The 16,417-nt window shown below is 34.5% G+C and overlaps 1 protein-coding gene across 3 annotated transcripts in view; it reads right to left on the bottom strand.

Annotated features, from left to right (window-relative positions):
* Window positions 1-16,417, bottom strand: part of BRAF (B-Raf proto-oncogene, serine/threonine kinase) — a 136,325-nt gene that overhangs the window by 64,893 nt on the left and 55,015 nt on the right. For all 3 annotated transcript variants that reach the window (XM_079786536.1, XM_079786534.1, XM_079786535.1), the window contains 3 exons: window positions 11,277-11,425; window positions 10,177-10,296; window positions 4,961-5,120 (listed from right to left, as the gene is read on the bottom strand). In XM_079786536.1, the coding sequence (XP_079642662.1) occupies window positions 4,961-5,120; window positions 10,177-10,296; window positions 11,277-11,425 (429 nt within the window). The remainder of the gene's footprint in view (window positions 1-4,960; window positions 5,121-10,176; window positions 10,297-11,276; window positions 11,426-16,417) is intronic.

Raw genomic sequence — 16,417 nt, 5'->3', positions numbered from 1 at the left:
ACTAAAAAATCAGAAATAATTATTTCCCTCTTCTAGGCTTATTGACATATTGGCTCAGTAAATTATGGTGTATAAATTTAATGAGTATTATGCAGCTACTAAAATAATTATAAAGATTGAATCATGAAATGTTTACAATAAAAAACAGAATAAAAATGTACACTGATTACAGTAATAAAAATATGATGTGTAAAGACACACTAGACGGACAAAAACAAAAATGGCTCAAACAAGAGTTTTGTTAAAATCTGTCATTATTAAGATGTAGTGTTTTTTTTTGCCACAGACAATGTTGGGAGTGAGGGGAAGAGCCTTCTGGCAACACAATGCAATTTGGATATTAATAGACAGAACTTAGATTAATGTGTTTGCTCAATATAATTTAAATGTGAGGAATTGAATGGTCCCAAATGTCTCTAAATAGGCTTAGAGGCTCTTTGCAAACAGGCAGCTTTTTGTTTATGGGCAAGAATAAAGAGTAAATTCTTTGCAAAAGTATTTCTACCATGTTCAATGTATCCTATAAAAGCCTTCAACATTTTCTACAGAATTATCAACAAATACTCATAGATCTGCAAACAAGGTGCTAGGTGTTGTGTGGCTACCAATAAATATAAAATCCTGGAGGGGTCTCACTAACTTTCTATGTAAAGATACTTTCATACTTTTGCATATACTATTTCCTTAACAAATGCCCTTTCTTCCTAAAACCTCAACTAGTGTATTGAATGAACTCCTACTCTTTCATCTTTTACAACCTGGCTTAAATGTTGTTCATATCTGCTAAATATTCCTAGATCCAACCAGGTAGAGTTTATTACCCTCTTCAATAAACTAGCATTATATATTTTTTGTGATTATTTATTTATATATGATTCATACATTAGATTATGACTTCCTTGAGGGCAAAGATTGTCTGCTAATTCATCCTTAATTCCAAATTCTGACACAGTGTCTATCCCAGAGTCAATATTAAATCTTGTTTACTGGAAAAACAAATGGTAAATAATGACTGAAACTGAGTGAAATGATTGACACTGAACGAAAATGCTAAAGGGTTTACATTTCATCTTGCAATCAATGGGAAGCCAATGACAGTTTTGGAACAAGGGAAGAGATAATGATAAAGGTGTTGTAAAAAATTAATATGGTGGTAGCATAAAGAATGGAATGGAGAGAGAGAAATCAATGGCAGGAAATCCATTTAGGAGAGTAATGTAGTAAAGTAAGTAGTTCAAATGAAATATAAATACTGGTCCAAATGGTGGTGGCAATAAGAACAAATCTTGGATGCATATCAAAAGGAAAAGGTGATAGATTATGACTAATCTTAGGGGAGGATGAAAATGCAAGATATAAAGATGACACTCCAAATGCTCAAGCCTAAGAGAATAGAATAGTGGTGACAATAAGAGATAAAGCAAAATAGCCTAAACCAGCAATTTTCAACCAGTGTGTCGCAAGAATTTTTAAAATATGCTATACTTGCCCTAGCTGGTTTGGCTCAATGAATAGAGCGTCAGCCTGTGGACTGAAGGGTCCCGTGTTCGATTCTCGTCAAGGGCACATGCCTGGGTTGCAGGCTCAATCCCCAGTAGGGGGCATGCAGGAGGCAGCCAATTAATGATTCTCTCTCATCATTGATGTTTCTAACTCTCTCTCTCCCTCCCCCAAATCAATTTAAAAAAATAAATAAAATAAAACATGCTACAAATGATTAGTCAAAATACTGACCTCTTTTCCTTAGATTGTCAAATGAAAAAAATAACAACAGCAACACAATAGCCATCTGGTATGAACTGATCAAAATTATACCTATATTTTTGTCAGATCAGCAAAAAAATGTATTTTTTGGTGTGCCATAGATTTTTAGTAATTAGCTTCTGAATGTCATGAGGTGGAAAAGATTGAAAGTCGCTGATCTAAAGAATGTTTGTTTTGAAAGTAAAGATGAAGGTTACAATTTTGAGTTTCTGAGAACAGACATAACCTATAAATAAGATTTGTTTTCTTATTTCACTATCTGTTTATTCCCATATTCCCTTCTCCTACATCTTTCTTCCTTTGTATTCAAATCTAACTAGATTGAGGAAAACCTTATTAGTTGAGGAAATTAGTATTAGGAAAAGGTCACTTAAAATGAATCCAATAAAAAGACAGAAAAAAATTCATAGTAAAAAGTGGGAAGAAAGTCTGATTTGGGAATTTTTCTTTAAAAATAAAATTAAAATTTATAATAAGGTTTATTTCTTTTACATTAAGTTATAATTTCAAAAATATGCTAATTCTTAGAATAAATAAAGTTTTTATTGGTCATAATATCAAACTTATATGATAGGACAAATTGAAATTCTTAATTTCAAGTTCATCTTTTATACCACAATAATAGTCATTTTAATAAAACTTTTAGCCTGGCCAGTGTGGGTCAGTGGTTGAGTGTTGACCTATGAACCAGGTCAACAGGTCAACCAGGAGGTCTCAGTTAGATTCCCCATCAGGGCACATGCCTGGATTTCGGCCTCAATCACCAGTAGGGGGTGTGCAGGAGGCAGCAGATAGATGATTCTTTCATCACTGATGTTTCTATCTCTCTCTCCTTCTCCTTTCCTCTCTGAAATCAATAAGAATATATTTAAAAATAATTTTAGGGGACTCTGCCCTTCAAGGGCCTCTTTCTTTTAATTTAAATTCTTTACTGTTTAAAGTATTACATAAGTCTCCTTTTCCCCCCATTGACCTCTCCCAGGCTGCTACCACCCTCCCCCCCCAGCACATGCCCTCACCCCCTTACTGTCTTGTGTTCATTGGTTATGCGCATATGCATGCATACAAGTCCTTTGGTTGATCTTTTAACCTCCCCTCATCATCCCCTGTGCCCCGACCCCACAAAGGCCTCTTTCAATCTTTGATATTTAATATGTATATTTTTTATTGATTTCAGAGAGGAAGGAAGAGGGAGAGAAACGTCAATGATGAGAGAGAATCACTGATCAGCTGCCTCCTGCACACCCCCTATTGGAGATTGAGCCTGCAACCCAGGCATGTGCCCTTGACTGGAATCGAACCCGGAACCCTTCAGTCCACAGGCCGACACTCTAGTCACTGAGCCAAACCAGATAGGGCAATCCAGATAGGGCAATCCTTTGATATTGAAATAATTTTCATTTGAAGAGCCTATTATATTGTCATCCTTATGAATTTTGTGTTTTCTGTTATTACCTAGACTAACTTAATTCTATGTATTTGTCAATGGCTTTATATGATTTGAGTAGTTCTCCAGTCACTTTTTACAGTCTTTATAAAATCCTTAAAATCTTTTTTTGTGTGTGCCAGATTTATAATAAATTCGCATTATGTTCTCATTGAAATGTTGGATATTAATGTAAATGGGTTGGGACGCAGGCTGATATTAAATGGCAAGGGATGTGTGAGTGGAGACTAATATATTTTCCTGTTACGACAATTTTTGTTTCTCTATTCCACCTTGTAATTATGAGGACTCACATAAGGAATGCCTGTATAATGATAACAACCTGACTTATAAAGCACATAACCACCTCATTAACTCCAGGACCCTGTTTACACAGTTTCAATTTCCTTTTTAAATATAATTACTTTCCAAAGCAAAAAAAACCACCAATCTTGTGGATTTTCTGTTTCGATATTTATTACAGAGATTAAGGATAATCTATCCCCTTTATTCTAAAGCACAAGTTCTGAAGAACATAATATCTAATTCCAAGATTATTCCAAGGGTCCCAGCCCAACACAGCTCAGACGGCAAGGGCACTTTTATCCTATTCTGTGTAATTCAGTTATTGGGATGACCAATTAAATGAACCAGTCCTATTGGACGGGTCCTGTGTGTTTCATCTTTTTTCTCTTCTCTCCCTCTCTTTGTCTATATCAGGGACTGGCAAAATATAATTAATTGGCCACCTATTCTTATAAATAAAATTTTAGTGGAATACAGCCACATCCATTTGTTTACAATGCATTGTCTATGGCTGCTTTCACACTACAATGGCAGAGTTCAATAGCTGTCATTAGAAATCATGGCCCACAAGCATAAAATATTTACTATCTGGCTCTTTAAGGAAAAGTTTTTGACCTCCTGATCTATATTATAGGGAATTTCCTCTGCCTTATTTTCTGAATCTCTTACTGAAACAAATATTTTTTGATGACTTATGTATTTAGTTCTCAGATAGGTGCCAAAGGAACTATATTAGGAGTGGTTTCTGCTGTCCAGAAGTTAAGGTCTAATTGAAGAATTGACACTAATGTATATAATTAAATTACAGTGTGCAAGATAAACTAGGAAAGTAAAAATGTCAAGAGTGACCAGCCAGAAGGTGGTCAAAATAACTGAAGAGGTGAGGTTACAATATATGATGATGAGACCAGAGAAGATGCATTTTAAACAATGAATGATTAAAACTTAATGACAAACTTTACATTAAAAAAATATACCCAAATCAAGATGCATATAGAAACCGAATACAATGGTATACTCAATAAAGTAAAAAAGATAAGGTAGCTTTACATGTCAAATACATAAAGCAATGATTAGTCCTTAAGGGTTATTTAACACAAAGTTATAGAAATTTAGGTAAAGATTTCAAATTGATTTAATGAAAAAAACCTACAACTGTATTCTTATTTTTTTCTTTATCATCAAATGGCCAAGTGGATTATCTGTTAAATAAATGAAAATAGGACTTTTACAGATGGTGTCTTAAGGGGGAAAAAATCAGAATAAACCTGTAACTTGGTACCAGTTAAGCATTTAATGCCATCAGAGAAGATGGCAAGGCTTTTCTGATCTGTAATTCATAAAAGTCTATCACTTATAACTGTGATTAATGAAAGATGACACTTATTTCTGATTTATATTAGAATAGTAGCAGAAAAATAAATACACTTGAATTTTTCAGTTCTAACAATGCTGGATACTTACATCAATATTGACAGGTTCTATTGTGTTTATATGCACATTTGGAGCCGATGAGGACCGATCTCGTTGTCCAAACTGATTTCGATGATCTTCATCTGCTGGTCGGAAAGGCTGTGGAATTGGAATGGATTTTGAAGGAGACGGACTGGTGAGCATTTGGGGCCTGGAAAAATCAAGTCATTCGAAGATAAGATTCAGAGCAACTTTATAGAGATAGTAACATAAAAAAAAATGGATGATATAAAGATTTCCTTGTTTTCATATTCTCAAATAAAATTGTTAAAATAAAGCATTAATAACCCAGCAGAAATGGGTTTTAAAAGTATTAGTTTAAAAAACTAATATGCCTACAACTATTACCTCCAGGGACTATCAGTGATAACATTGATTCTTATCCAGAAAACTCCAGGGAAACCTACAAATGGCTAGAAATTACCTATGGTTAATCAGCTGAAGAAACTCTTATCTTTTAAAGTTACACAAGAATGCTCTAGGTCAGAGGGTGGGGAACATCTGGCCCGTGGGGTGGGCCATATAAGGACCGAAAAATTGTTTGGTCTGGCCTTGCCAAGACATTAAGGTGAGTTCATTAAATGCTTGATCAACTATAGCAGGTTAATTTTTAAGTTGGTAATTTTGTATGGTCTGGGAATGATGTTATAAATATCCAAATGGCCCTTGGCAGAAAAAAGGTTCCGCACCCCTGCTCTAGGTAGAGACTGAGCGAATAAAATCTGCCATCTTTTTTTTTTTTTTTACCTTTTCCATTCCTTGATAGCTGAAGTCACTAAAATGATATTTTTATGGAAAATATTAGGCAATTATAAGTATTTTGAGAATATGCATGTGTATTTCAGGACCTGAAAGATCTACCTGTTACTTTATCCAAGAGGTGAATTAAAATCCTGAACAACAGCAAATGATCATTTCCAAATTCAAAAGCTGATCCTGATCCTTACAGTGTCAGTCTCCTATGTTTTGGAATATTTACTAGTACTATGCCCAAGAACTGACACAAGAGACATGTAAGAATCACATACAGTAAGCACTAAAGCAAATATTTATAAAAATCGCTTTTTGATGAAGCCATGAAAATAGGTTACAGAGAGGTCTATATTTTGTTACTGCAGATAAAAAAGTCTCTCTCAGCACTGTACCCAAAATAAATCACAGAGCACACTAAAGATTTGACAGACTGTAAATAGCTGTGAGGAGTCTATGCCCCTCAGAAAGAGATTCAAGAGAGCTGGGAAGTGAGGATCGCTTGGAAGATAAGGTGAGCTCCATCAGGACCAATGAATGACTCAGTACTAACAGCCTCTCTTCAGACTGGTTATCATTGTACCTCATCTTATGCAAACTCTGTAATTATTATTTAGTGGTTACAACATAGCCAGAAAGACAATGTTGTGAAGATAAAAAGATATTTTGTGAGGGGAGAGGGTTTAAAGAAGAATAGGAAGAAAAGAGGTACAGTAGAAAAGAAATAAAGGTTTGAAGAAACAAAGAAGCCAAATAGTGACAAAAACCTTAAGAACAGAGCATGTTAACAGAATCTACGTAAATCATACCAGTTTATAGTTTACTTCTCTGAAGCACACTATTAAGGGTAAGGAAAGAAATATGCACTTTGTCTATTCATATTAACTAAATGAATCCACACAGAATTAAAATAAAAATAATAAAATGCTATGTACTTTAGAAAACTGGTATTAGCCTAATGAGAATTGTAGGTAAAGACTGATAAAACTGGCATTTAGGAAAATTAGCATGCTCCACTGGTCTCTTAATTCTGTTAAGAAATTTTTAGTTTGTGACAGAGCTGTCTTTACTTTTGCTTTAGGCAGCCAAATGTACACCCTATGCTAAAAGATTTTGGGAGCAGGTAAAATAATAATATTAGTTTTTTTTAAAGTTTGGGAAAGTGCAGATTTTTATAAAGCTATTTTATATAGGCTGATTTGAAGTCTCAAGGCAATAGCATACTTTAAGGTAGGACTTGAAAACAGAAAAAGCCCGAATTAATTACAAGATAGTCTAATTAATGTAACTGATTTGATGACATCAGTAAATAACAGCAACTCATTCTTAAAACTTAGTGAATTAAGACAGCAATATGTAACATATATCAAATTAGAAATATGTTTGCAAAGGACATTAGTTCAGAAGTAAGAAAAACATATCCTGGATTTAATCTGATAAGTTTTATTATGATATCTAAAGAAAAAAATCAATATACTAGACAAAAAGGATATCTACTTATTACATAAAGCCAGGAAGAATATAATTTTCCAGTTGGTATCTAACACTACCCAGGGAATGATATGTGTTGTTCCACAAAGTCAATTTATCTAGCTTTGAAGGCAAGTATATTATAATTTGGGAGAACACGTCAAGTTATTATATCTTGATGTCATGAACATCTGAACCATATCCTAATTTCAACCTTAACAAAAACAATCTTTTGATTATAATTTGGTTTCACATAAATATCTTTCAAAATAGGGTGAGTGTTGGTCCATCCAACATAATTAGTTTGGTCTACACAACAGGTCTATTTCTCGCTTAAATGAATTACCTGGCATTCTAAATTAGTGTTTTCTGATTCTGGTTAATTCTGTAAACCAGTATATCCCTAACTCTCATCATTTCTGGGAATTGATAAAATTGAATTTCCATGCTAGCAATTCTTTACTAAAACCAAAGCAATTTATACCATGTAAAGTGTGTTGGCAGTTGGCAAACTGGCTTTCACCTCATGATATGTCTACCCTAATCTTGCTGCAAACCTCTTTAAAGTAGTACCAAATAAAAAAATAAAAATTTTTTACCTTTAACACCTTTCAGTAAATTACCAGTTAGTTTAGGTATCATTTTTAATCTTGAATATTAAAAATTTGAGGCAAAGTGACTACCTCTGTTCAGCGATATGCAACTTTAAAAATGCTGTCTTTTCAATAATGTATACATTCCAAAGAATTTTTTAAAAGTAGAAAGGTGGGTGCCTCTAATTTCTTATCCAAACTGGGCAATGTATCACTTCTCCAATATTGCTTGGTTACATCTATTTTTTTTTTAAATATATTTTATTGATTTTTCACAGAGAGAAAGGGAGAGGGATAGAGAGCTAGAAACATCGATGAGAGAGATACATCGACCAGCTGCCTCCTGCACACCCCCTACCGGGGATGTGCCCGCAACCAATGTACATGCCCTTGACCGGAATCGAACCTGGGACCTTTCAGTCCGCAGGCTGACGCTCTATCCACTGAGCCAAACCGGTTTCGGCTACATCTATTTTTATATGTGTTTCATGACCATCATGATTGTTACCAGACTATTAATAAAATGCAAAGAAATTCTGATGTAGAACAGAATTGGCATCTGCCTTTTCAAACTATCCCTATACACTTGTAAGAGAAAAGCATCAGGAAAACAAAAGTTTAAACATCTTCCCAAAAATTTGCTCAAGACCAGAATCTATTTCAGATTACTATGAATGAAGTACCTATGGCATAGGCAAATGATTTCTTAACTTAAAGCTAGCATTCCCACCACCGGTAAGCAAATGTCCTGATCATTACCATTAATAACTTTCAGAGAGGCCAAACTAATTTCATTATGATATTCTGTAACTCTGCTCACAGAACTGGGATCTGACATTAGAAAGGCATCACAGTCTATAGAATCTGTCAGAAGTAAATGTCACAGTTAAAGGATTAATTAAAAATCAAAACAATAACATTTTGATTTGCTCTCCTAAAAATATACAGTTGCATACAAATGATAGAAACAGCAGGTATAAGATGACTCCACCAGAGGGGGTAACTGTTACAACCTGTCAAGAGAACATAATGGTTGCATTTTCTATGTGGTCCAAAATAAGTAAATACATCCACTCCTTAATACAAAAGTTTTTTTTGCTAAAATTTCTAGCCTATTACATCTCCAGAAAGGTTGGCTTCATAAACATTATAGGCCTATTGGGAGTGTCAACTTATTATTATTTCTAAAAAATATCTCTGGGTAGAAGAAATAGCATTATATTGTGAAGAGTGAGAAGAAGTAGGGTTAAAACTGACAATAAATATTTCTGATCTTAATTAATTATCTCTAGAATAGACTTTTTATTTTTTCACTGTATGCTTCCAGATATAGTATAATTTATACTTTCTCAAATCCCATAGGGAAAGAGTAAACAGACCTGTGTAAGAAATGCTTCAAAGCAAACTAGCATCTTCTAAACTCATCATCATCTCTTTTTTCCCCTAGTACGAAACTTGAATATGTGGATGACTATGTACCTCTTTATCCTCCACAACTAATTAATACTATTAATTTTTTCTTTTACATATTATGAATATCCATTCCTTCTGTATGCTACTACCACTTGTTTGTCTTCATTGCTTCTCACTGTCTTCACAACCAGCATCCTAGTTCGCCTTCTTTACAATAGACATTTCTCTATCAATCTATCTGTATATCACTGTTAAGTGATTCTTTCTTTAAAACCATTTTGATCAGGTTAGTCCTCTGCTCAAAAAACTTTCTTTTTTACCTTCTTATGTGTAGTGTAAATTCCAGCCTAAATTCCTAGACTCTCTAATCTAGTTTTACACACACTTCTCGACTTAGATTAGGCTCTCTTCACTATCTCCTAAACATACCACTGCTATTCCCTTTATTTATGCTATTTCCAACCCGCTCCCTCCCGCCCCCCCAGCCCCCGCCCCACTTCCTGCATCCCAATCACCAGGCTTTTATTCCCCAGGCTAATTCAGACTTTTAGAATTCTTCAAGGTCCAATTTAAATCCCACTTTCTTCATTAAATTATCTTCACTACTCCCTCTCACTATCCATTTCTCCTGTAAACATGGTAATATTTGTCCTTAACACATAGTTTTAAATACAGTGTCATAAACTATAGATTTTAATTATATATTGTTTTTATTGTTTGCCATTGTCTCATATGTTAATGCTAGATTTCTAAATGGAAGTCATGTACTTCTATATCTGATATTACCCAATAAAGTGATGAGCACAAGGCAGGGACTCTAAATACCGTGTATCTATACCAAATGTATATATTAAATACCTGACTGGTGTAATAAAATAAGTTTATTACAATCCAGATGTTGAAAAAGTTTATAGTAAACCAAAGATCCAAAAGAAACCAGCTCAAATAGCATGCCACTGAACAGCAGGAGTCAAATCATACCCAAAGGAATCGGAGGAGTGTGTGGATGGGGATGATCCAGATGTAAGGGTAGTCTCTGCAAAGGAGGCCTCCTCCTGTGGTATTGGGTGGTGTTCAAAAAACTTGGAGACAAACAGCAAACTGTGAGGCAAAAACAAAAACAAAACAAAACAAACCTAACTTGTGCAAAACCCAGAAGCTTCATACATCAGAATACATTATAGACTTAACAGAAATATTGGAGATCAAATTCCATTTTTAGAAATGGTTGTTAAATTCAATTAGTTGTGTTTTTGGCTTATTTTTAAAAATTAAATTGTATTTTAAAAGGCAAGCTCAGAATCTAAAACTAATTGTTCTATATAGCAAATTTCTACATATCAGAAGGGAAAAATCATGCTTTATGTTAAGGAATTAGAAGAAAATGTAACAATTGCAAAGTCAGATTATATCATTATAATATACTTTAAAATACAGAGTTGAATTCTATTTGCTCAAGTGATCATGAAAAGTAGTAACACCTTAATAGCAGCAGCAACTACAACACACAAAAAGATTAAAAGAGATTTAGTCTAATTTGTTAGAGAAACTCTAGCATAAAAAGCAAATAAAAATTTTAGAAAAAGATACTAGGTATAAAGATTTTATATCTTACTTTTAAATAAATTGGGGGTGCAGGTGGGGTTATAGAAATAGAGATATAGAAATAGAGAGAGACAGAGAGAGAGAGAGAGAGAGAGAGAGAGAGAAACAGAATTTACAAAATAGCTGACAGAATCAGATCCCTTGATCTGTGGTTCAAAAATATAATGGTTAACTTAATTGAAACAACAACTGCTCTCCTCCCCAAAACTATCTATAAGTGATTTCTATGGGTAAGGGATCTTTATTAATTGAAAGGGAATATAAAACATAAATGAAATGTGTAGCTGAATCTGAAGTTCAATTTTGGAGTAAAATACAGGCTATACTACATATTACTCTCCAGATACATTAAAAAAAACCCTCCCTGTAACAAATCTACTGGACCAAAAATTCCCACAGACTCTAAGACATACTAGTTTCACATTCAGAAAAATTAAATGTAAAATGGTAGATAGAAATCTTTTTTGATTACTTACTCAAGTTGGTCATAATTAACACACATCAGTGGAACCTCTGTACTACAACGCTGGTGAAATTTATAACCACATGTTTGACAGCGGAAACCCTGGAAAAGCAGCTTTCGACAAAAGTCACAAAATGCTAAGGTGAAAAAAGTTTTCCGTACCTGCAAAGTAAAACATCATAGAGAATTTCAAAACTTGCAAGAATCTTTTTAGGAATCAACTTATTTACTCTCTTGTTTAAAATAGTAAACCTTTTACATATTTATAGTATGAGAACTGCCTTACACACTAATGTACTCAAATGAAAACCAGTGGCTTCAACATAGTAGATAGACTAATATGTATTATTTCCCACCCAATATCCAATTTAAAAAGTCAGAAGTCTTGATGGGAAATGAATAAAAAATTCAAAATTAATTTCAATCTTGACTACATAAAAATAAAAGTAGAGATTAGATAAGAAGAGGGAATAGAACTTAAAGATGAGGGTACAATTTAATAATTATACAAAGAAAGGAGTTACAATATGCTCACTAGTGTTACTATTTAAAATCACAAAGATATCCAACAGAGAAGCCACAAAAACCCCAAAATAAAATTAAAAAAACACCTTGGGAGGAGGGAAAATGTAAAAACATTTATAATTATAAAAGACAAAGCTTTTTGTAATTTTATGAACATCAAAACAACCCTGCCTAAACTTACTAACTAGGATAAGAAACAGGAAAAATCACCTAAAAGACAGTAAGAACGACTTAACAAGTCATCGTTTTGTTAGAGGATTAGAACACCTAAATGCATTTGTGAACATTCCTCTGTGAAACTTAAAAGACAACATGTAAAAACTCCACATCAGAAACAAATGCTCTCCAACAACGATTTTCAAACTTTTTCATCTCATGGCACACATAAACTAATTACTAAAATTCTGCGGCACAACAAAATATATATTTTTGCCGTTTTGACAAAAAATGGGTATAATTTTGATTAATTCACACTGGATTGCTATTGTTGTGTTGGCTACTGTCATTTTTTTATTTTATTTGATAATCTAAAGGAAAAGAGGTCAGTGCCTCTGACTAAACAGTCAGGTACTGCATGTTTCAAAAATTCTTGCAGCCCACAAGTGTGCCTCTTGTGGCACACCAACACCAGCGCGTCTCCTGTGGCGCCTCCGAATGAAAATGGATGATCTACCACACCTGGGTCACATAAACAGAACTATGCTAGGGAGGCTCTCTCTTTTTTGGTTGTTTTAGGGATGCTCTACCTTGATAACTACCAAAGCTAGAAACTGTTTGAAAAGTATTAATTTGTGTAAATAATAAGCTGAAAACATAAGAAGGTTAAACAAATACCAAAATGCTAACAATGGCTATTTCAAAGTGGTGAGAGCATGGGTGATTTCTATTTTGTCCTCTGTTTTTTGCTGCATATTCTCAATTTATCGCAGTTTTTCAGACAGTTTTAATAAAAAACTAAAGTTAAAAATATATTTTGCACTATGACCCAGGACACATCTGTATTCATATAACAATTCTTACCTAACTACATACATATACATTAGAATTTTCTAATCTATTACATGTACATGCTTTTCATGAATCATTAAATTGAACACAATACCCACAGTTTACCAAACTCTTACCAATAAACATATTAACAGTATTAAACGTTATTTAAAAAATGTTTCATCAAGAAATGGCATCTTAAAAAAGAAAAAAGAAAGAAAAGGCATCTTGGCATATCATTTTTCTGGCTTGTGAGAACATTTAGGTAGTTTTAAAAATGACTTTTGTTTTCTTCATCATCTTTTCTATTATCACTTTCTAGGGAATTTAAAAAGGCAACTGCTTGTTTTTAGCTTTGTTCCTTTTCCATTTGTTTCTGGATATACAAGAAATTAGAAGATCTTTAACATTTATGTGACCACTATTTGCCAAAGTCAAGAATCTTTTATGCTGCTAGAGCACAGAAAAATACAAAACTTTCACATAGAAATAAGCATTTTATAGTCATCTGATCCTCTTTGCTAACCATTCAGACATTCACTCTCCTGATAATCTGTATCATGAAAACCTAATTTCTCTTCCTGCATTAATTTACTCAATTGTAATCTTTCACTGACTTATACTTGAAAATTATCAAGTATCACTGACTTATACTTGAAAATTATGTGTAACTGGTTGTGTGTATATGTAAAGGAGAACAAAAAGAGAGAGAGAGAGAGAGAGAGAGACACACACACACACAAGAGGGGAGAAGGGGGGAAGTAGAGAGCAGAGAAAAATATCTGAGGAGAAAACATGGGTATGCACTTTAGTATAAAATTGCAAGTGACAAATAGAGGATGGAGCAAAAGTAGGCTTATAGTTGTGAGTACACGAAAAGTTGTATTGTTTTCTTTTAAAAAAATAAATTTTATTGATTTTTTACAGAGAGGAAGGGAGAGGAATAGAGTTAGAAACATCGATGAGAGAGAAACATCAATCAGCTGCCTCCTGCACGCTCCCCACTGGGGATGTGCCCCCAACCAAGGTACATGCCCTTGACCGGAACTGAACCTGGGACCCTTCAGTCCGCAGGCTGATGCTCTATCCACTGAGCCAAACTGGTTAGGGCCTGTATTATTCTCCATACGAAAAACTATAAACCTACTTTTGCCCCACCCTGTACTTGTATTTTTAAGTATTTGTTTGTCAATAAAGGTGAACACAAAAAGGTGTTTCTTTTCTTTTGGGTCACAATTTAGGCTTATTCTGAATTTGAGCATATCAAGACATGGATGGTAAATTAATGGGAGGCATAGACCAGGCAATCTGCATGCATTAATTTGTAAAGTGTGGGGCTGTCTGAAGGAAGACATTAACCTGAGTGCCTACAGAAAAATGGGAAGAGCTAGACAAATGACATCTGTTTCAAATCTTGTTTCCCTACTTTCCCTGCCATCCTTCACCCCACCAGTTCTCAAGGACTCTAGGGATATAGGCAAATACTGAAGGAATTGCTTTTATAACAGACGCTATGAAACCATAGGCAGCAGCAGCATTCCTTGAACAGCCAGCAAAATCCAACAGAGATGCAAAGAGAGTACAGGCTTTTACTCTTGTCTCTATTTGGAACTCGGGAGCCACCCAATCGATGTGTCTCTCTCACATCAATGTTTCTCTCTGTGTGTCTCTCCCTTTCCCTTCCACTCACACTTCCACTAGTGTGATTAGATATTAGTTTAGGATATTGCTAAAACACATATCTAATTATTCTAAAACACATATCTAGTCACACTTCTCCCCTGCTTACAATTACTAAATTTCCAATTACTTTACAGAAAAGCCCAAGTCTTAAACATGGCTTACAAGGATCCACATGAACTTGACTGCTTACTCTACCCATAACTCTTGCTATTCTGTAACATCCCCCTCTCTAACTTTGTGATATCCATTCTGAACATTATTATTGTTATTATTATTCTTATTATTGTTAATCCTCACATGAGGATATTTTTCCATTGATTTTTAGAGAAAGTGGAAGGGAGAGGGAGAGACACACAGAGAGAAACATTGATGTGAGAAAGACACATGGATTGGTTGCCTACCGCATGCACCCTGACCAGGGCTGGGGATCGAGCCTGCAACCAAGGTATGTGCCCTTGACCGGAATTGAACCTTGGACCCTTTAGTCCATGGACCAATGCTCTATCCACTGAGTCAAACTGGTTAGGGCTGAACATTTTTTTAAAACTGAAAAGGTAACATGTTTTCTTGCTTATTCTTCCCTTCACTCTTTTCTGCTATTCCCTCATCCATTAGACCTTAGCTTAGATATTCTTAATTTGGGAAACCTTCTGACCCCTCAAAGGCAGGTTAGGAGTCTCCATTCTGTATATCTATAGCACTTTACACATACAGTTATTACAAATGTTTATAAAATTTTCTTATTAAATCAACTGTCTCTCTACTCAAAGGCCGGGATACTTTTTTTCTTATTCATTGTTATATTATCATATAACACAGTGTTGGCAACTGGGAGGTTTTCAATAAACATTTACTGGGAAGGTCTCCAATAGTGCTGAAAGGATTTCCATACTCTGGAATTAACCTGCAGTTTGCTTTCATTATATTCCTATATCAAGGACTTTCCTGAGGCACTATTTTAGTACAATTTTTTAAAAATATATTTTATTGATTTTTCACAGAGAGGAAGGAATAGGGATAGAGAGTTAGAAACATCAATGAGAGAGAAACATCGATCAGCTGCCTCCTGCACACCCCCTACTGGGGATGTGCCCGCAGCCAAGGTACGTGCCCTTGACTGGAATCGAACCCGGGACCTTTCAGTCCGCAGGCTGACGCTCTATCCACTGAGCCAAACCGGTTTCGGCTATTTTAGTACAATTTTCTGATTAGCAACTTAGGTCTTCTTTTACCTCCCCATATCCAATTCCTAGCTAAGAATAATAATTAAGAAAAAGAATAGTAATCATTATGAAATGTAAGTTCAATTGTCTTTTTATTCCTAAAATCTTACCACACAAAAAGTTAAAACTCAATAGTAATGAACTTCCTAGTTCATCATTATAAAACTATTTGCATAGTAAATCTGATTGATGTTAAGTGTATTTTACACTTGTTCAGAAGATGCCTTAATTATTGAAATATCTGATTTCATTATTCACCACTAATAGAGCCCTGAATGCATAAACCCTCATGGAAATCATCTCATCAATTGTCTGCTTTAAGAGCCCAGCTGTACTAATCACCAAGGCACATGGGAAAACACTTGATGCCGAAATGGTAGCAATAACTATCCATCTAGAAAAAAATGAACTATGGTTAAAATTTCAGATATATATTAAGAAATTCATTCCTGTCTTACAGATCACTCTAATCCTGGCTTTTGCCTACCCCTTTTAGAGGACAGGTTCTCAAACTCTGGGAACTGTGTCCTCATCTCTAAAGTAGAGAGGTCTCATTTTTCAGGCTTTATGCTGGTGATACTTAGCTTAGGCTAGGTTCTAGCAAATGCAAACACCAAAGGGAGAAGTCATCAAAGAGTTTTAATGTCTTCTTTCAGTCCTCAAGGAGAGCTATGCCACTTCCATTAACCCAGTGGTTCTCAACTTTTCTAATGCCACGACCCTTTAATACAGTTCC

This window comes from Cnephaeus nilssonii, assembly GCF_951640355.1.
Source record: "Cnephaeus nilssonii genome assembly, chromosome: 12".
Lineage (NCBI taxonomy): Eukaryota > Metazoa > Chordata > Mammalia > Chiroptera > Vespertilionidae > Cnephaeus > Cnephaeus nilssonii.
This window is presented reverse-complemented; position numbering and strand designations above follow the sequence as displayed.